This window comes from Euprymna scolopes, chromosome 11 (assembly GCF_053919585.1).
Source record: "Euprymna scolopes isolate OS-2025 chromosome 11, ASM5391958v1, whole genome shotgun sequence".
NCBI lineage: Eukaryota > Metazoa > Mollusca > Cephalopoda > Sepiida > Sepiolidae > Euprymna > Euprymna scolopes.
Window position 1 is genome coordinate 20,366,384 of NC_136492.1, and position 21,276 is coordinate 20,387,659.

The window sequence follows — 21,276 nt, forward strand, 5'->3', positions numbered from 1 at the left end:
AACAGTTGTTCGATGTGGAACTGATAAAAGTTAGTACCAGTGTCTGTGAGATTTTTTTGCTTGTTGTTGTTGTTGTTGTTGTTCCACCCACCCACCCCCTCCATCACCATCCACCCTCATCTGATTCCGGAAATAGAATGGATTTCATGAAGATTGGTGAGGCTGCTAGTGCAGATCATAAATATAGGGTTTTGGGTGAGGTTTGGAGTGGATTACACCTATTTATAACTTACATAATGAATGGGGCTCCCAGACAGATTATGTTTGCAGATAGAAACCTCACATATGTGTGTCTGTGTGTTTACTTATACAGAATAAGGATCGTGCTATTTTATTAAATTCTTAGGTGAAAGTACAGAATAGTTAAAAAAAAGTCTCCCATCTCCCAATATTAAGAATGGGTTTCTAAATAATAACATTATTTGATCACAGTCTCTATTCTGCCTAAATTTTTTTTTTTTTTTTTACATGGGGGATCACCACTTATCAAGGCCCGGGAGCCACTCGGGGATAAGGGTTATTGAGCGTACAGTAATCAATGGGATAATATCGGAGTAATAGTTCGTATTTGAGATTTGATAACGTGTCTTACTTAAGGGGGTGATTATTCAGGAATTTGTTTATGTTTGACTTGAAGACATCCAAGTTGTAGTCAGGTGGGAAACGGGCAACAGGCGTGCACATATATTTCTCCAAAACCTCTGGGCTTGATGGAGGGGAGACTAAAACTTGCTGCTATCAAATGATCAGAAATAATAACGAGGGGAGACTTGATTCTAAATATTTCTCATATGTTATATCTCCCCTTTTTTGGAAATAGGGTACGATTATGAATATCTCCAGTATCAAATAATCCTTATACACTGTGAAATTTACTTCATGTATGAAAACCAAAGAGGAGAGATTTAACATACGAGAAATATTTGGAATCAAATCTCTCCTTGCTGTTATTTCATATAATTTGAAACCATAGCAGGAAGTTTTAGCCCCCCCCCCCTCCATCAATGCTGGAGGTTTTGGGAAAACAAGAACCCAGGTTTGCTCAGATGGGCAAACTTGAGAAAAATATCCAGTAAATAAAACGTTGTTTAGTAAATCGTTATTTTTTTTGCATTTTCATACACCAAACTTGGATATAAATATCACTAAAACATCCGCTGGGTCATAAGCTTCATTTTGGCACCTTACTTGCCTGGGTGGGTTGCCTGTAGGCTGAGATAAACCGCGTCACACACACACAGACAGACATTAGGAAAATTTATAATAAGATATAATTTTATTTTGTAATTTATATGCAAAACAAGGAAAACAAATGACTATGATCAAAACATTTTATAGCTGTAAAAAAAGAGCCAAAAATAGGCTCTGGCTGATGGATGATCCCCTTAATGTGCTACCTTAAGGGTAAGGGCAAATGTCACATAGTCTATTACACAATTCAGATCATTACCTTTCCAACGAGCGTTCATTTGTTAAATTCTGATCAATAGTCGCTGAGATTTGAAACTTATAAAGTTGCCAAACGCAAGGATTTTCAATGAATGGCTCATCTTATCAGAGGAAATATTGTTAGCAAAATAGATGTGGGTAATTATAAATTTTGCTTATTAGCACATGAATTGAAAATTAAAATTGAAGTGATCGTGGAAAGAGGATACTCAAAGCTGAAATCATGAATATACAGGAACAGTTGTAAAATCCAATGAATACTGGTATATTCCAGAATGAATTGAGTTTTTTTTTTAATAGCATATTCCAGGCTGGAAAATTGTAATTTTTGTTGTAATTCTACATAACTCAAGTTTCATTTATATTATTGCTCTATCTTGCATATTTAGCTTTCTTTATCTGTTTGGGATCGTTTTATTAATATTGATACCAATATTCATTTGGATTTTATGTTCACAGTATTATACAATTTCATTTAAAATTATGTATATATGTGTGTGCATGTGTGTGTATGTATATATATATATATATATATATATATATATATATACACACACACACACACATATATACATAATTTTAAATGAAATACTAATATTTTGTAGGATTACAGATATATACAGGGTGACCCCTCAAAATTTTAATTGGGCCCCGTTTCTTAGTGTTTTGTCCGAATGAAATGAAACTTTGGTTATAACTAGTTTATTATATTCAAAACATCACATCAAAACACTAGGGTCTTTGGCCTTTTTTCTCCGTTGACTGTAAAATGCTCAGAAAAAACAATTGAATGTCCTCTGTTTTTTTTGGGGGGTCACCCTGTATGTATATATATATATGTGTGTGTGTGTGTGTGCTTGTAATATAAAATATACTTATGGCAAGCAAGTTAGGCAGAAAGGTCATTGTTTCACTAATAAGAGTTAAAGTAAATACTGAACATAATATACAGGGTGGGGTAGAAACAACAGGTGTTTTTGAAATCGCTTTTACTTTGCTCTATATTATTAGAAATATATAAAAAAGTATCGTTATATTTTTTTTTTTTTTTTGCAAAGGCATGCCATTTTATAATTTAATTATGAAGTATTGTTTCAGATAAAAGTTCAAAATGTGGACAAGCATAAGGTTTTCACATACGAAAAGTAATGAGTCAGTCATAGCTGTTCAGAAGAAACACTGCAGCAAATAAAAAAAAGGTGGATGCAAACTTTCATAAACGCATTCATACCCGCATCATCAATGTTTGGTGCATCTAAGTCAGGAAGCCGATATCTTCAGCCTGATCAGGTAGCACTAACTGTGCAGGAGGAGATAATTTAAAATTTTGTCTTTATAAAAAATGTACAGATTAAAGATGAAGAGTTATCCGCCCCTGGTAGAAAATATAAATGCACTGGTATTTGAAAACCATTACATAATTGACACACACAAAAAAAAAAAAAATTGAATGTTGCCTTTTTTAGTCACAGCTCGTCCACATAATTATGCTGTACAATAAGTGTGACTATTTTGCATTCAAGCGATGAAAAGGAAGAATTTGCTTTTTTGTTAATCTTCTTTGGCTCGTGGAATGATTTCAGTGATGCCTAATGCTTTAGCACATTCCACAATGCCATTCTACTTACGACCAGTGAGCATTTCATATTTATACCTGTTTCACATTCTTTTGTGATGAGAATAAGCTGAAACAGGCGTTAGAATAAGCATTAATTTTTTTTTTTTTTAATATCGTATAACCATTTGGATTAGTCTTTTTCTTTGTGGAAAATTGCACGGACACTCGCCGACAGCATTATCATATGAAATAATACAAGTCATCCACAGACAACTGTTTCATCATCTATAACTTGGTGTGGCTGTACGTAGCAAGATTTAAAACCTGGACATCAGTGGTTAACATTGAATATACAAGTAGAAGTATTTTCTTTTTAAAAAAAATCGTCCCAGACAAAACATGAAGCTACTTGACGTAGGGAGTTAAAAGAAAAAATAAAAAGCCAAAAATAGTTAAAAACAAAAAAAAAGAAATAAGAAATAATTGTACTTCAAGGCCAAAAATAGTTTTGAAAAAAAAAGAAATAAAAAATAATTATACTTCAAGGTCAAAAATAGTTAAAAAAAAAAAAAAAAAAAAAGAAATAATTGTACTTCAAGGTCAAAAATAGTTTTAAAAAAATATATATATAATTGTACTTCAAGGCTAAAAATAGTTATAAAAAAAAAAAAAAAAAAAAAAAAAAAGAAATAAGAAATAATTGTACTTCAAGCTTCAAGGCCAAAAATAGTCACCAGTAAGTGTTAGATGGATAGATACTGACCCAGAAAACAGCAATTCTCTCTTTGTCTGAAATATCGCTCATGTGAGAACTAAAGGGGGGGGAAAAAAAAAAAAAAAAAAAAAAAAAAAAAAAAGGAAGCAAGTGTTATGAGGCTGCCGAAAGTAAACTCAAAGCCTACTTCCTACTCTCCTTAGAAGTAGAAGGCATTATATTGTATTAAATAAAATTATTGATTAGTTTACATTTATTTTACAATACTGATAATTGAAAAAACTCAATTCTTTTTATGAAAAGATATTGGTTTATGTTAAGTGGAAATTATCATTTTCTCCACCAGACTGTTCCATCCATAATCAGAGCATATACACATATATATATATATATATATATATATATAGTAGTAAGTTATAAAAATATCTATAGCAATTAAGCTACACAGAATATTCCGCGTTTCATCCGCGCTAAGATTCGTTAGGCTTATGCAAAGAGTTGTGGTTGTCTTGTGTTTCTTAGAACTTTTTATATGCTACCTAGATTATAATATCTACAGTTCACGAAACAAAGTCATGTGTAGCTTTAATTTGGGCAACTTTTATATGCTATTTTTGTGATTTTTTAAAATCTCTACATGTTTGTTTGGCTTTTCTGTATATAAGCGAAACTGAATTCAAAGACAACGAAACTCCATGGCACTCATGCCGCGAAGTCCAGAAAAGCAATGGGCTTTGATCAATGCAGGAGGGAAACCCCTTATATCAGACAATTGCTATTCATTTGGACCCTCCCCTTTTAAAGGTAAGGTGGTTTTTCCCAACATCTCGGGGGAAGCAAACTCGCTTGCAGCCAAAGTTAAGTCGCGTGGTGTTTGACCTCATTCAAGTCACGCACCTGTCACTTCACATTTTAATTGTTAAATTAGAACGCTTTTCACTTCCTGTCCTGTCATGGCTGTTAGATGTCAGGTTTTTTTTATACACTTTTTTATCCACCTCCGCCTCAAGGCTTTGGGTTCGAGCCTACCTGCCTCCCAAAACTTTTTTGCTATTACACCGACAAACACCCAGGCAACGCCGGGCATCCCTGCTAGTCTTTTATAAAGAAGAAATTTTTGGTCTCTCCCCTTGTGAATGAATTTTCTCTTCCTAATAAGACTGAAAACCGTCAACAAGTCTTCTTGTGACTCCATGCATGAATTTCGTTCATCTTTAGTTAAACAGCCGGTCATAATTATTAGACGATACAAGAAATGGCTACACGGAAAAAGTGACAATCAAAGGATGAAGACCACACATGAATGTTAAAACAAAATGTCTTTTATTGAATTGAATGTTGTTTTGATCACTTACTGGCGATAACTCACAAGCATTTGTTGTAAAACACCCATGCTTCCCCTGTTTAACATTTATGAAAACGTTTCACAGTTTAATATATATATACTAGCAGGGAGACCAGACGTTGCCTAGGATTGAATGATGATCAACAAATGTTTCACACGCCCATAGTTTTTATTGTCATCAAAATCGGTGAAATCTCCCATTCTTCAATCAAATAGACGGGGACCCTTCGCGGTGCACCAGGTGGAAGCTTCACATACCTCCCTGCAGTAACTTAGTCCATAATACATTTTAGTTTATATTGCATTGCAGAGAACCTACTGTTGATTTTGTAAAATTATTTTATATCATGGCTTGAACTAAAGTTTAAAATTCAAAAGTCATGTACCATGGTTCATCAAAGAACCTACTGTTGACTTTATGTCTGGCATTATTGGTTGTGCAAAACTTATCTAAGAACACTGCTAGATACATAAAGTATGTTTGGGTAAAATTTCATAACGAACTCACACAAAGTTCCTTTTATATAATAGTAGATAGATACAATCCCTACTTATATATAACAGACACTTTGTGTGTGTGTGTGTGTTGTTTCTATGGACTCTGAAACAGTTGGGTCGATTTTTTAAAAATTTATGATAAGTGTTCGAATTGATATCTACATTCTGTTGGCTCTTGTATCACATTGACTGATTGCTCAATTGTTGACTTAACTCTAGTGTCCATTTAGGGTCCTGGGAATCGACTACCAGGTAATGCAAGCTCTGCTTCAATAAGGTGCCATGCGAATCAAAATATAAAAACCTATACACACTAATATTAAAGATCACAGCCAGAGGACAATGCAAGAAAAATCCTGTATAAACTATAAAAATAGTTTTATGTTGGTTTTTTTTTTTATAATTTTTTTAATGATGAATCATTTTGATATAAAATCCGTTTAGTATTATGCATGTAAACTTTCGAAAAGCACCTACCATAAAAGTCATGGTAAAGCAGAGACAGGTGACCTTATTAATTGAATTGTCTCGTTATCACTCACCAGTGATAACCCATTGGTATGCATTTGTTGTAAAACGTTTGTGATTCCCGTGTGCATTCCTTCGTTTAACGCTTGTTCGTTTTAAAGATTGTTTATGGAAATGTTTCATTTAGTTTTTGATTTAATGCCTTTATTTTTGTCAAAAGTTCCCAAGTCTTTTTTACAACTCATTCTCTAAAGTTAAAAAATATGTAAAAAAATAACATAACAAATGTTCCAACATTTTTAGCACTTCCTTTCCAAGACAATAGAACATACTTCTGAGCCCTTTCACCATCAATAAAAAAAAAAAAAAAAAAAAAAAAAACTTAAATAAAGACTTTTTAAAAGTCAAATCATCGTATGAGTTTGACATCCATTTTTTAAAAAAATACTTTTTTGTTTATTTATTTTAGAACTAGCGGGGGGTACTCGGCGTTGCCCGGGTGTTTTTGGGTGTGTGTGGTTGGTCAGGGGTGGGGTGGGGGGGTGTTAATGAAAACTTAAGAATAAGTGAAGTAAAAAGAAAAAAAAAACAGAAAAACGAACGTTAAAAAATCTGAAAAACACATGAAAAATGACTTAAATAACCCTGCTTCAATATTAAAATTTTAAAAATCGAAAAAAAAAAAAAGAAGAAATCTCACACCACGATTCGAACCCAAAACCTTTAGATAATGAGGCCGCGCTCTAAGCAACTGAGCTAAGATGACATCGACAAATTTCTGTCGCTTTTTCAAATATTTAAACTAAATCAGGTTACGACGTTGTATGACGCATGCGTAGAACCGAACTCGTCATGAGAGGACGGTTTTTGCTAACATGTAGAAAAGTGCTGATTTTAGGATGAAGGAATTAACGTTTTTGGACAATTTTTCGATATTTGTCGGGCGAAGGTTGGAAATTTAAAATGATACCGATCTGGCGAAAATCCTTGACCCGTGTCGAAAGTTTTTGCGAGACATACAAACACACATACATACATACATACAAACAAACACACATTTTTGCTTTTAGATTATGTGGTCAAAAAGTAGTACAAACCTGACCTTGGACAATGTGCCGTTCATTTCAGGAAAGGGATGAAAAAAAAAAAAAAATGGTTGCTCCTGCTATTTATGAATTGGTGGTCATATGAGATAATGAGATTTGGGAGAAATATGCAAATGAGATGCAGTTGGTTTTTCCAATAAAAAGCCTGTGTATCAGAGAGAGAGAGAGAGAGAGAGCGTGTCTCTTTGGCAGAAGTTTTGACAGATGTGCGCTGAGGTTTGATACAGAGAATTGCAAGAGGGAGAACGTAACTGTTGGGAGTTATTTTATTTACTCTTTGGCAGAAGGGAGTTCTGTGAGATGTGAGCTGGATTTTGATAACAAGAATTGTGAGTAGGAGAACATAACAGTTTGGAATTCTTTCTTTGGACTTTAATAATACTGTTATGTAGTAGGTTGAACACAAGAAAGTGTTGATCTATCTATTTATTTATCTATCTAACTGGAGAGATGGATGGGAGATGAATGTTGAAAGACTGTCAAAATATAGCAAATCATATTGTATACAAGTTTACCGGAAGAACTGGTCAGCTAATCGGATCTACGTGTATGTTACGTGATCAGGTTAGCTGGAGATCATTGAGAGGTTGAACGTTGAGCAGAGCGGACAGTTTAACAGGTCATCCCCACTTCACTGGGGAGAGGGTTGATGCATCTCAGAATTGCGACTTACAATTAACCACGCAAACAAAGATATTCACTTTCCATTCTTCTGCGATCAAAACCTGGAAAGTGAATAAAAACTATATAAAACCAACCAGCATTCTTGGAAGTGAATGAATATTCGTCCAAACAGGTTCCATCCTCCTCTCCAAGAACAAGATGAATTCTAAGTGGACAAGATCAACGGCGCATGAAGTTAAGGTATGTCCAAAATACATGTATCATAAACACACCCGCATATGAACAATTAGATATGAATATATCATAAACAGACAGCAACAACATAATTCTAGGGTGCAAATAGTGAAGAAGCAACGATAGACATTTAGCGACATGTATACACATCAGAATGAATCCTTTATAGTGCCTTTTTGGTACACCATTATATAATTAGCAAAAGTACCCGTCATTGACTGAGTTCAAAAACAGCCTACAGAAAATGGACTCTGATTTATGAAAGTATGATAGCTTATGAAAAGGAAGGGTTGTAAAGAGATAGCTTCGAATTTGGGGGTATCAAAACCAAAGCAAAATATGATGAAAGTAAAAATAAAATAGATAAACACCATAATTTATTATACCATACCTGTTCACACTGAAACACTTATCACAATATTCTGTGGATATATATTAAAAAACCTTGTTAAACTTTGTGACATATTTCCATTCTATAGAAGTCAGGCGCGAATGTACACCCCATAATTTTATTATACCATATTTCTTCAAGCTGAAACATAATTATTAAAGTATACTTACGCAGATAGATATCAAAAGTCTTCATTAAAGTTTGTGCCTATTTTCATTCTATGGAGGCCAGGCGCGAACGCAGACCCCCACAATTTTATTATACCATCCCTATTTAAGTTAAAACATACTTATCGAAGTAAAAACACTTCTAAACGTTTTTTTTTAATTTTTAAATTTTGTATTTCCATACTTTGTGGACCAGGCGCGAACGCAGACCCCACAATTTTAATGAACCACCGTTCTGCCAGATCAAACATACCCATTCCTGTGTCTCGACACATCTTCTATCATTATATGTGATCAGTTTTCTATAATAGTCAACCATATAGAAGCCTATTCGTGACCATACATACATACACAGACATTCAGCTTTATATTATATATATCAATATATATTAACTGCAAATTATTTTAGATCTACACATTGTTTGTATGACTATGCTGAACTAATAAACATTGATTTTAGTTTTAGAAAAACTAAGGCTATAGATAAGAGGAAAACAGTAAGAAGAAAGAGTTTTTTTTTGGGGGGGGGTTGTATTATATAGGAGTCCCCACTTATCAAGGCCCAGAGGCCACTTGAGGATAAGGGTTATTGAGCCTACAATAGTCAATCGGATAATATCGTAGTAATCGTTAGTAGTGGAAATTTGGCAAGTTGGATTACTTAAGGGGAACAGCTCATCAAGAATTTGTTTACATTGGACTTGAAGACAACCATATTATAGACAGCTGGAAAGCAGGCAAAAGGAAGAGAGTTCCACAGGTATGCAGTTATAAGAAAGAAACTTTGTTCATGGAATCTACGATTAGGTTTAGGCACAGATAAAGAGTGTGAACGAGGGGAAAATTATTGATAGTGGTTTCAGCTAGACAAGGGTTCCTTGTGAAAGTGAATGTAACGTGTTTTTCAACATGTTAATCTGTCACTGTATATGCGATGCCTCCATTCAGTCTCAAGAGACAATGGATACCCTCTGTAATGGTAGCTGTGCATGTAATTGTGAGGCAAGTGTTGTGCAAGCTGCAACCACATCTCTCCTGAATTGGCACTGCTAGAGTCTAGTTGCAAGAAATTCAGGACGATTGGAAACACTGCCAAGATAAGTGGAGAGCACATACAGCATTAGGTGTGTCAGAAACTTTGTGAAAAAAAGTTGAATAATTCGACCCCTTGTCTTTCCAAGCTTATAACTACTTGAAAAATGTAATTCAAACCCTGATTTTAAAAAGAAAAAAGTTTTAAACTTTGGACTTTACAGGTAAATTTCTAAAAAATACTACTTTTTTTGTTTTAAATTTGAATATATTATTTATTGATCTTTTATCTTCAATTTGTGATATATAAAACTTTGGTGAGAAAATTAATTATTTAATTTTTAATAGACATTTCAAAATGGGGGCCGTGAATTAATTCTACCCCCTGTCTTTCCAAGCTTATAACTACTCGAAAAATGTAATTCAAACCCTAATTTTTTTTTCAATTAAAGGAGCAAGGACCAAGGTTTCATTTAAAAAAAAAACCCAAAAAAACAATGTTGTTTTTTAAAAAAAAAAGTTTTAAACTTCGGACTTTACAGGTAAATTTCTAAAAAACACTACTTTTTTTGTTTTGTTTTAAATTTGAATATATTATTTATTGGTCTTTTATGATCAATTTGTGATATATAAAACTTTGGTGAGTAAATTAATTATTTACTTTTTAATAGACATTTCAAAATGGAGGTGGGGCGAGAATTTAAAAAAAAAAAACGTTTGTCTAAAATATTATATTCGGTTTATTGGAAAGAGCCTAAAATTTCACATTGACCCTGAAAATATCGTAAAAATTGAATCAATAGAAAAATTTTGATAGATTTTTAAAGTTTAAAAATTAAAAAATACTGAACTCGTAAAATTCAATTAATTTCATTACTGTTTTTTTTTAAAATACAAAATTAATATTTTTATTACTTTTTATACAACTTTAATAGTTTATTTTGGAAATATAATTCATAACGAAAATAAACAACCCACTTTTAAAAGAGAAATTATAAGTTTTTTATATTTCATTCGCAGTTTCGTGTTAGGGGTGTCAAAAATTCCCACAAAAATTCTGATACACCATCTGGAATTCCCAAATAGTCACCCATTTTAGTACTGACCAGGCTCAATGATGCTTAACCTTGGTGATCAAACGGAACCAGTATGTCAACGTGACTATGCCATATTTTTTTTTATTTTTCTTACACAGGAGTCACCACTTATTAAGGCCCATAGGTCACTCGAGGATAAGGCTTATTGAGTGTACAGTAATCAATGGAATAATATCGTAGTAATCGTTAGTAATGGAAATTTGGTAGATTGAATTACTTAAGGGGGGGGGCGGTTCATAATTTGTTTATGTTGGACTTGAAGACAACCGAGTTGTAGTCAGCTGGAAAGCAGGCAAACGGAAGAGAGTTCCACAGGCGTGCACTTCTAAGAAAGAAGCTTTGTTCATGGAATCTACTTTTTGAATTAGGCACAGATAAAGAGTGGGGAAAATTATTGACAGTGGTTTCAGCTAGACGGGTGTTTTTCGTGAAAGATTGGCAGGGGGGGGGGGGCAGAGATTGGAGGATGATAATAAATAATTACAACAGATTTGCTACAATTTGAACACTGCATGGCCTTTCAAAAATGAAAGGTTGCTAAGATATGTTGTTGATAAAATAAAAGAATGATAAAATATTGAGGTACTTACTGGTTCCTTCGGTGAAGACCGTTTTCAACTTTGTGAGTGCATCTGAAAAGTTCTTCACCTGGTGGGTCAGATGAATTATGTCGTCTTGATCAACAAACATGACTTCCGCATCATCGCACGCGATGTTCATCATATTTATAGAATTCGCTTTCGTAACTCTGGTATTTACTCCAAGAGTAGAACCGAAGATTTGGCTTCCTCTACTTCCAGATTCCAATTCAAGGTAATCTTCAGAATGTCCAAAAGGCAAAAAGTCCTGGAATTAAAGAAAATGCAAAAAGGTGAGAAATCAAATGAATTCAAATGAGGTTCATAAGTTTGGATTTGTCGTAACAAGATTTCTTCCTTTATTCTGTTGAATATGGTTTGGTTTGTACCTTCTGGGAAGGCTGGGCGTGGAGCCAGCAGCCTCACCCTGTAAAAAGAACCCCTCGCTACAAAAGCATCTACAAAGTTGTAGATGGCCTATGCCCCTCCAGGGGCTCAAGCTATAGAGGGATGGTTTTGTTTTGTTGTTTTATTTTACGGCATATCAACCCTTTTTGGGTTATTTTATGCCGAATTCTGTTATTTTGGAAACAGTTTTTATGCTTCAAGTTCTTTATATCTTAATATTTATTTGTAGAGTTTGGTTTGGTCGTTTTGTTTTAAGGCATATCAACACTTTTTGGGTTATTAAATACCGAATCCAGCTATTTTGGAAATAGTATTCATGTTGCATCCAGTTATTTTGTATAAGGTTTTTATTCTTAAAACTCTTTGTATCTTCAATCGATAGTTTGTAGCGTTTGGTTTGGTTGTTTTATAGTGGATTTTATCGTTTTTGTTCCCTGTCCTGCAGAACATGAATGAGTTTTGCAATGGGGGAGGGGAAAAGGGTTACAGTATTAATGTTTGGTCCATTTCAAGTTAGGAAACCAGTCAGGAAGTGGGGGAGATGGGAAGAAGGAAAAAGGGGGAAAAAAAAGGGTGGGGGTGGGGGGTTTAAATACCGAATCCATTTATTTTGTAGAAGGTTTTTTATTCTTCAAGCTCGTTAGAGGAGAAAGAAAGAGAAAGGGGAAATAGGAAGAAGGGAAAAGGGGAAAAGGTGGGGTGTTGTTTTTGGTTTTCGTTTTGCAGAACATAACTAAGCTTTACGAAAGAAAGTAGAAAAACAAAAAGCATCAATGTTAGGTGCATTTCATTTCAGGAAGCCAATATCTTCAGACAGCCTGATCTGGTAGCACCAGGTTGACTATGGAATGCCCTGTACCAAAGGAAGATTAGCTAAAAAAGGACAATAAAAACAATATTTTTTTTTTTTTATTAAAGACTGTTGCAATATTTGGTTCTTCTTTATTATAATATAATCAAAATCAAAATATTAAATTTCAAGTAAACCAACGGTAACTACTTAATTGCCCTGTCACAGTAATGAACATATCCAAAAATTACAAAAAAAAATAAGGTAGAAAATAAATTATTAATAGAAACAGTTTTTAAAGACGATTAGCAAAAACTGAGTTTTGCTAAATTGGCCTAAGATTTTCACAAAATAATTACCTACCTTTTGTTACGATTCAAACTCTCCAGTTTTTCTCTCTTTTTTTTTTTTTTTTGCAAAACTCAATTTTCGCTAATTGTCTACAAAAACTATTTTCGTTATTAATTAATTTTCTACCTTATCGTTTTTTTTAAATAATTTTTTGATATGCTCATTACTGTGATATGACAATTAAGTAGCTACCATTGGTTTTACGTGAAATGCAATATTTTGAGTTTTTAATTTTGCTATTACGAAAAAGAATGCAATATTTATAGAATACTGAAAGATCACTAAGAGTTGGGTGATTCTATTTATAATCATGGGTGATAAGATCAAATCTATCAGATGCCAGAATTACTTCATGAAATTTAATCACTTAATAATTTAATTTAATCACTTCATGAAATATACCGAATCTCTTTGAAGTATTTTTTTTTTTGTTAATGTTGAATTTTTTTCTGTCTGCATTAAGTAAAAATATATATTTCAATTTATGTTTTTGTTGTTCTAATTGTTACACATTTAAGCACACAATAGTATAAAAACATCTCTCACTTATTTCATCCGCATCTAAAAATCATAACATTATTGAGGATAAGTTTAACTAATTATCATTAACTAATGGAGAGAGTGCCCGACTTTGCCCAAGCGTAAAATACTTTTAAATATTATATTTTAATTTTTCCAGATTTTGTATATATTATATAGAGTTGTGATTTCAAAAGTTAAAAAAATACAAAACAAAACAAAAAAAAAGTGCCATCAGCTAGAATCGAAACCGAAACCAAAACTGTAGCATTCAAAGCTGGTGACGTTACCACTATACCAACGTGACACGCATATTATGAACTGATTAAAAATAAACTAAGATGAATGTACAAAATGTATAACGATTTTTTAAATTTTGACTCCTTTTTGACCCCTTAAAAACTATTTTAACTGGCTAAAGACCCATAAAAGAACAGTTCATAAAAAAATCCAATCATTTGAGGTCCCTTTCGGAAGAAATAGAGTTTGAAAATATTCAGACAGACAGACATAGTGAGTTTTATATATTAGATTAGAGATAAGGCAGTCAGTTAAGGGAAGGCACAGGTGTTGCAATATTTTTGGCAGTCTAAAAGGATACAGCCACAAAGATTTGGTAAATTATATGAGGGATGTTCCAAAACTAATATCTCCTATTTTTTTAATTCCACCAGAATGGATTATAGGAGATTGCAAATTGCATCATTATGATGGCTGAACTTATGCAGTCATGACCTGAAAGTTTCATCTCTCTGTTGCAGATATTGACAATGTGAGACTCCAAGAAAGCAACCTCTGTCATTGATGTGCATCAGAAGCAGAGATGCATCATTGAATTCCTCCATGCAGAAAAAATTGAACCGATGAACATTCCTCGGCACCTGTTGAACATTTACGAAGCTGATGCAGTTGATGTCAGCACAGTTAGAAGATGGGTTCATAGATTTCAGGGTGGCTACAGAGATGTGAGTGATAAATGGATGCCCTGGACTTTTACAACAGGGTCATAGTGTATTGAGAATGATGGTGACCAAGTAGAAAAAAATTTTTTCCATGCACAAAAAGTCTCGTTTTATTAGTACCATTTCAGTCTTTGTAGCTCTTCAAGGTTTTAGTTTTCAAGTTAATAAATAGGCTTTACTTTTGGAACGACCCTCATAGATGATATCAACAAACCAATTAGAATCTCTTTATATTGAATCTCTTTGAATTTGTTAGTGATAGCTTTCCGCCTTGACACAAGATTATTATGCTATGCTGATCCTGACCGGATTGGAAAAACTTTTCCGACTGGATTTATACTATTTTTTTTTTTGGGGGGGGGGGGGAACGGCATTTTTCTATTTCAGAAATGGCTCTTTTTTTTTCTTTACATAGGCATCACCACTTATCAAGGCCAAGAGGCCACTTGAGGATAAGGGTTAAAGAGTGTACAGAAGAAATTGGACAATATAGTAATCGTTAGTAATGGAAATTCGGTAAATTTGTTAACTTATATGGAACGGCTCATCAAAAACTTCTTTACGTTAGACTTGAAGGCAACCATATTGTAGTCAGCTGGAAAGCAGGAAAACGGAAGACAATTCCATATTCTCTACACTCAGGAAAGACATTAAAAATGATGAAGAGACGCCACTCCACAGCTGTTAACAGCTTAGGGAAGAGGGGTCAAGATAGAAAATTTGGAAAGATGTTAAAAAAAAAAAAAAAAAAAAAAAAAAAAACACAGGCATCTCTACTTTTCAGCACAAAGTTGAGAAAAAATGGACAGCTCTGATTTCTGGCAAAAAGTAAGCACATTCAGTAAGAACATTCGACTGATAAGGGCTATTTTTAACCGAGATTTGGAAGATGAGAGATATAGGGACGCTAGTGACAAGACAATCGTACATACATCTTATTTATTACTCACTGTTCTTACCCTGTGTTGCCCAGGAATGTATTCACTTAAAACTAGTCTTGCTTTTTTTTCTGACACTATGCTATTTCTTTAAAAATATATATATTTTTTTGTTCCAATCCGAGGGAAATAATTCTGTATGGATGAATCGAATTATATTCCTTTTTTCTAAAGATAGTTTCCATTTACAAAATAATTCCAAATTGGAAAAAATATTTTATGGAAGGAATTAAATCGAATTACATTTCAATTCTGAAGAAGATGCTGCAACAATCCACAAGAAAAACTGACGCACCAGAATCAAATATTGATCATGTCGGAAGAAAATTATTAACAACAAAAGAAACTAGAAAAAATTAACTTTGCTTTAATTAGAAAGATTCACTAAGAAATAAAAATAATTTAAAAACTTAATTAACAAGCTGTTGCCCACTGTTACTTCCGGCCAAAATTAACTTTCTCTCACTCGCTAAAATTAAACCAAATAATAAATTAATAAATATAACAGAAAATAAGAGTAAAAATGACAATAATATTAAAAATAATAAGGATAATAAATAAGGAAACATTATGCATCAATATATATAAATAAAACCATGATTAAAATACCGAACTAACTAGGCTTAAAAATAAGTCATATTCTCTGCTTGACAGTCCAACTAATTCCACTTCTGGTTCCGTTTTTATGATAATTTCCATTTTTTTTTTTTTTTTTTTATAACAACATTCTTTTAGTTTCTTTTTGAAAAAGAGATGATGTTCCTCAAATATTAAAGACTCCACCATCCGGATTATTTCAAACACTAAGTTTATTTTTACTGCTTTGTATTTGTGATTGTTTTTGGAAAGTAAAATAGATATACGAAGATAAAAAAAAACAAAAAAAAAACAAAAAAGACTACAAGACCTTTATTCGTTGGTCTTTTTTTTTTGTTTATATGTCATATCACTTCAACGCCCGGTTTCCTGCATTGCTACGGCCTTCTTATAATATTCCTGCATTGCTATAATCTTCTTATACTCTTCCATAACCAGCAATGCTTCAAGCAAACTACTTTTCTCCTTTAATTTAAAAACTTAACCATGGTAAAATTATTTAATGAAGAGATGAAGTAAAAAAAAAAAAAAAATACTGTTAAAAATATGGAAGACTTATGAAGAAGTAGTTAAAATATTTAAAGTAGACCTTCGTATCTGGATAAAAGTGATAGTGTCACCTTGTGAAATGACATGTGAAATCACATGTATTTTGAAGCGCTTTGACTCGTTTTCTGTGCACATCTTCAAATTCATTCTCGAGCACTCAACTTATTCTCACTTCTATAGGGTGTCCAAAAAGTAACTGAAGGGTTTTGAACTTAAATAGATTCTTTATTTTTGATGATATCTTTCTGTAATTTTAACACAATCTTACTAAGACATTCAGAAACTAAAAAAAAAATAAATGCAAAATTCAAACAATCTTTATTTATGAAAAATAATATCTTTTAAATGTTTCATATTTTCAGTTTCACATATTTGTGCTTTTTCCAAAACAAAGTCGACTAGCCCCGACTTTCTTCTGGAGATATCTTAAAACAGAGTCTATGTTAACAAACTCCAAACTCTGCAAGAATTGAAGGAAAACATCAGGAACGAAATAAGGGAGTTAAATCGCAATGCAGAGATTCTGCAATCTGTCATGAATCGATGATGACGACAATGCCTCCGTTCAGTCTCGAAAGACAAAGGATACCCCTTATAGGGGCAGCTGTGCGTGTAATTGTGAGGCAAGGGTTGTGCAATCCACAACCACACCTCTCCTGAATCGGCACTGTTTGAGTCCAGTTGCAAGGAAAAGTCCAGGACGACTGGAAACAATGTTGAGATAGACAGAGAGCACATACAGCACCCGGAAGTTCCAAATGGTCACCCATTTAGTATTGACCCGGTTCAACATTGCTTAACATTGGTGATCCAGCGGAAACTGGTGTGTCAACGTGATTATGCCGTCTACTTATGCTGTCATGAATAATGTTTTCGAAAGAGTACAAATATGCGAAGCTGAAAATTGGCAACATTTAAAAGACATTATTTTTCAAAAATAAAGATTGCTTGAATTTTGCATTTTTTTTTTTTTTTAATTTCCCAATGTCTTAGTCAGATTGTGTTAAAACTACAGAAACATATCATCAAAAATAAAGAATCTATTTAAGTTCAAAACCCTGTAGAAAGGCATCAGCAACCTGGGAATCCATTTGGTAGACACCTTATGCATATGCAAATGGTGATGAATGACAAATCATGTGCTAATCTTGACCTGTTAGGCTATTTGGCGAATAATCATATTTCTATCTTCCGAAATGGCAACTTAACTGACAGATGTCTCATCAATGGTAGAAGGAGGGGGCGGTAACTAGGTCTGGAAGCTGTGTTTTTTCAAAGATTTGCAGCCATGTTATAATTCATAATGCCAGCGTTTTACGAGGTCATAGAATGGGACATTATAACCATACGTTTCATTTCATTAAAAGCTTGCGAATCATTGCGTGACATTCAACAGGCTCCATTTTACACCTGATTCGGTTCAAACATTTGTAAATCAGAAACCACAATCAGTTCAGAGTTGTAATTTGATACATAACCCATAGAGATATAAATCATTAAACATGCAAAATTTTATCTAGATCAAACAACGGGACGTGTGTAAGATGCATTACTTATTGAACACCCCCGTTCCCATACAGCCACATCTAAAATATACACTAATTTTTTAATTGTCGCGAGAAAAATCTAGTATTTATTTTAATAATGCTAAATGAATGCAATTATGTTTCAAATAATAACTAATCGGAGAGAAGCAAAGTAAATTGTGCAGAAAAGATGTCAGGAAATAAGAAAAATGTGACCAAAAAGATGTCAGGAAATAAGAAAAATGTGACCAAAAAGATGTTAGGAAATAAGAAAAATGTGACCAAAAAGATGTTAGGAAATAAGAAAAATGTGACCAAAAAGATGTTAGGAAATAAGAAAAATGTGACCAAAAAGATGTTAGGAAATAAGAAAAATGTGACCAAAAAGATGTTAGGAAATAAGAAAAATGTGACCAAAAAGATGTTAGGAAATAAGAAAAATGTGACCAAATAAGAAAAATGTGACCAAAAAGATTAGGAAATAAGAAAAATGTGACCAAAAAGATGTCAGGAAATAAGAAAAATGTGACCAAAAAGATATTAGGAAATAAGAAAAATGTGACCAAAAAGATGTTAGGAAATAAGAAAAATGTGACCAAAAAGATGTCAGGAAATAAGAAAAATGTGACCAAAAAGATGTCAGGAAATAAGAAAAATGTGACCAAAAAGATGTCAGGAAATAAGAAAAATGTGACCAAAAAGATGTCAGGAAATAAGAAAAATGTGACCAAAAAGATGTCAGGAAATAAGAAAAATGTGACCAAAAAGATGTCAGGAAATAAGAAAAATGTGACCAAAAAGATGTCAGGAAATAAGAAAAATGTGACCAAAAAGATGTCAGGAAATAAGAAAAATGTGACCAAAAAGATGTCAGGAAATAAGAAAAATGTGACCAAAAAGATGTCAGGAAATAAGAAAAATGTGACCAAAAAGATGTCAGGAAATAAAAAAGATGTGACAAAAAATATGTCAGGAACTGAGAAAGATGTGAACAAAAAGATGTTAGGAAATAAGAAAGACGCGACCAAAAAGATGTCAGACCGAAAAAGAAAAAACAGATGTCAGACAGGCAAAAGAAAAAGATGTTAGAAAGAAAGAAAGAAAGAGAGAGAGTAAGAAGGAAAAAGTTGTCAGACAAGGAGAAAAAAAAAAAAAAAACGCATTAGAAAGACATAGGAAGGAATGTCAGATTGAGAGAGATTGACAAAGATTTAAAAAAATTAACAAAGATGTTAGACCAAAAGGGATAAGATAAAAAAAAAAGGAAAGAGAAAGTGGATTGAATAAAATAGAGACAAAGGGCAGTCACGAGAAAGAGAGAGAGAGAGAGAGAGAGAGAGAGAGAGAGAGAGAGAGAGAGAGAGAGAGAGATGAGAAAAGCAGAGAATTGGAGAAACATGAGAAATGAAAACATTGTGAGAGAAAGAACAAGAGGGCGAGGTGGAAGAAAGCCGGTCATGTGAGCAACAGTAATGGGTGTATCTATGTTGGAGAATGTGTGTGTGTGAGAGAGAGAGAGAGAGAGAGAGAGAGAGAGAGAGAGAGAGAGAGAGAGAGAGAGAGTTTGGGTGTTGGAGTAGGGTGAGGCTGACACATGAGACTACAAATATGCTATGAATTTGAACTGGAGCCGCACCACCTAATATGGCAGCAGCAGATTAAAGCAGGCCACATCGTAGAAATTTACTCAAATGTCTTTGAGAAAAAGAAAAACAAAATATATACAATTGGAATTACAATTTACAATTATGAAGAATTATGGCAAACAATATGAATATTATGCGAGTGTGGGGGTTGTTAAGTGTGAGGGTGTAAATATTGGTGTGGAAAGGTTACAGTTTTTCTTTCATGAATAAAAAAAAAAAAAAAAAGCAACAATTTTTGTATATGGGGTGCATAAAAAAAAAAAAACAAAAAAAACCATCTTATATTCTGCTGCTACTCTTTATGAAGTTGTAATTTACAAGATAACTTTACATTGGGTAAATGAAATGACCAGGAGATGGGCGGGGGTAGTTCAGAAAATCTGCCATTTTTTTTTTTTTTTAAAGAAACATAATTTCAAAAGCAAAATGAAAAAATTGCTTTGGTCTTTACAAAATATATTTTAAATAATATTTTTAAAAAAAAATTCCATTAATAAAAGAAAACTAAATAAATAAGAATAAACAGTACTAAACCCTCCTCCCCGGCATCAAAGTCAACAACAGAGTCCACCCTCCCAGGCTTTGCCTTCTCTTTTTGAGAAAAGATCAGTTTATTGCTGATCGTCTGAGGCGCTCTTATCGGAGAATGCCGCCCGGGTATGTTTTGCAAGTCAGAGCGCCCTTCCTCGAGGTGTGGAGGATGCTGGCTCTTCAATCCCACTTTCAGACCCTTGTCTCACATCTTCTCACTGTGGGTTTGAAGATAAATAACATTGATACTAAAAAAAAAATGAAATTGGTGGTCATGAAATTAATAACTACATGGACTGACGACCTGGGTGTGCAAGTTAGAATCTAGTTGGTTCCACAGAGGCACTTTTAAAGATGTTGACAACTTTCTTCCACATTAGGCTGAATGTTGACAGTGGGCTCTCTTTCAGGCTTGGCTTGTCCGATAACTAACTGAACGATAATGAAGGTTATTAAGTATTCTTCTTGTTAGAGGGCGTGACTATAGTGCTTTTGTGATCGGCACTCTCCTGAGTGATAGTACAGGAGATTGATGGCAGAGCATTCCATCATGGATGCCTGTAACTTGAAATATTTCCAACATGGACTACTTAAATGAGAAAATCTAACTAAACAAACAGTGACGCCATCTTTAAAATTTTAAAAGGGGAAATAACTCCAAATAATTCAAACTTGCAAATTTTAGAAAGCCATTCTTAACATGGGGACATTGTAAAAACTAGAATTTGCTTAAAAATGATTTTCTTTATAAAAAAAAAGTATTTGATTAATTTACATGACTTTTGAGATACTTTTTTTTCCATCATGAGTATGTACTAGCGATGGGATGAGTCCAATATTTTTCCCCCAATTCCGATACAATTATGATTCCGTACTAAAATCCAGATTCCGATTCTTTATAAATCTTTAAATTTTTAACTATAGAGTTGTTATCCGCCCACCCCATTACTGTAAATACACATGTTAAATATGCACATATTGCTGCAAATGACCTATAGATTTTAGTTTTACTGGTCGTTGTAAATTAATAAATATTTATTATTTTATCATTACTACGAGCAGTGGAAAGTTTTGTTTTAAACAAAATCAAATAAAAAAGACAGCTAAAAGAATCATTTTGGGTATCAAATTTTTCTGATTCTGATACCGATTCCAATGCCCACAAAAAGTCAAATTTTCCTTATTCCAATTAATTGT

The 21,276-nt window shown here is 33.2% G+C and overlaps 1 protein-coding gene across 12 annotated transcripts in view; it reads right to left on the reverse strand.

Moving 5' to 3' along the window:
• Window positions 1–21,276, reverse strand: part of LOC145287793 (rho GTPase-activating protein 45-like) — a 329,642-nt gene that overhangs the window by 172,239 nt on the left and 136,127 nt on the right. For all 12 annotated transcript variants that reach the window (XM_080135634.1, XM_080135627.1, XM_080135626.1 and 9 more), the window contains one exon: window positions 11,275–11,530. In XM_080135634.1, coding sequence (XP_079991760.1) covers window positions 11,275–11,530 — 256 coding nt within the window. The remainder of the gene's footprint in view (window positions 1–11,274; window positions 11,531–21,276) is intronic.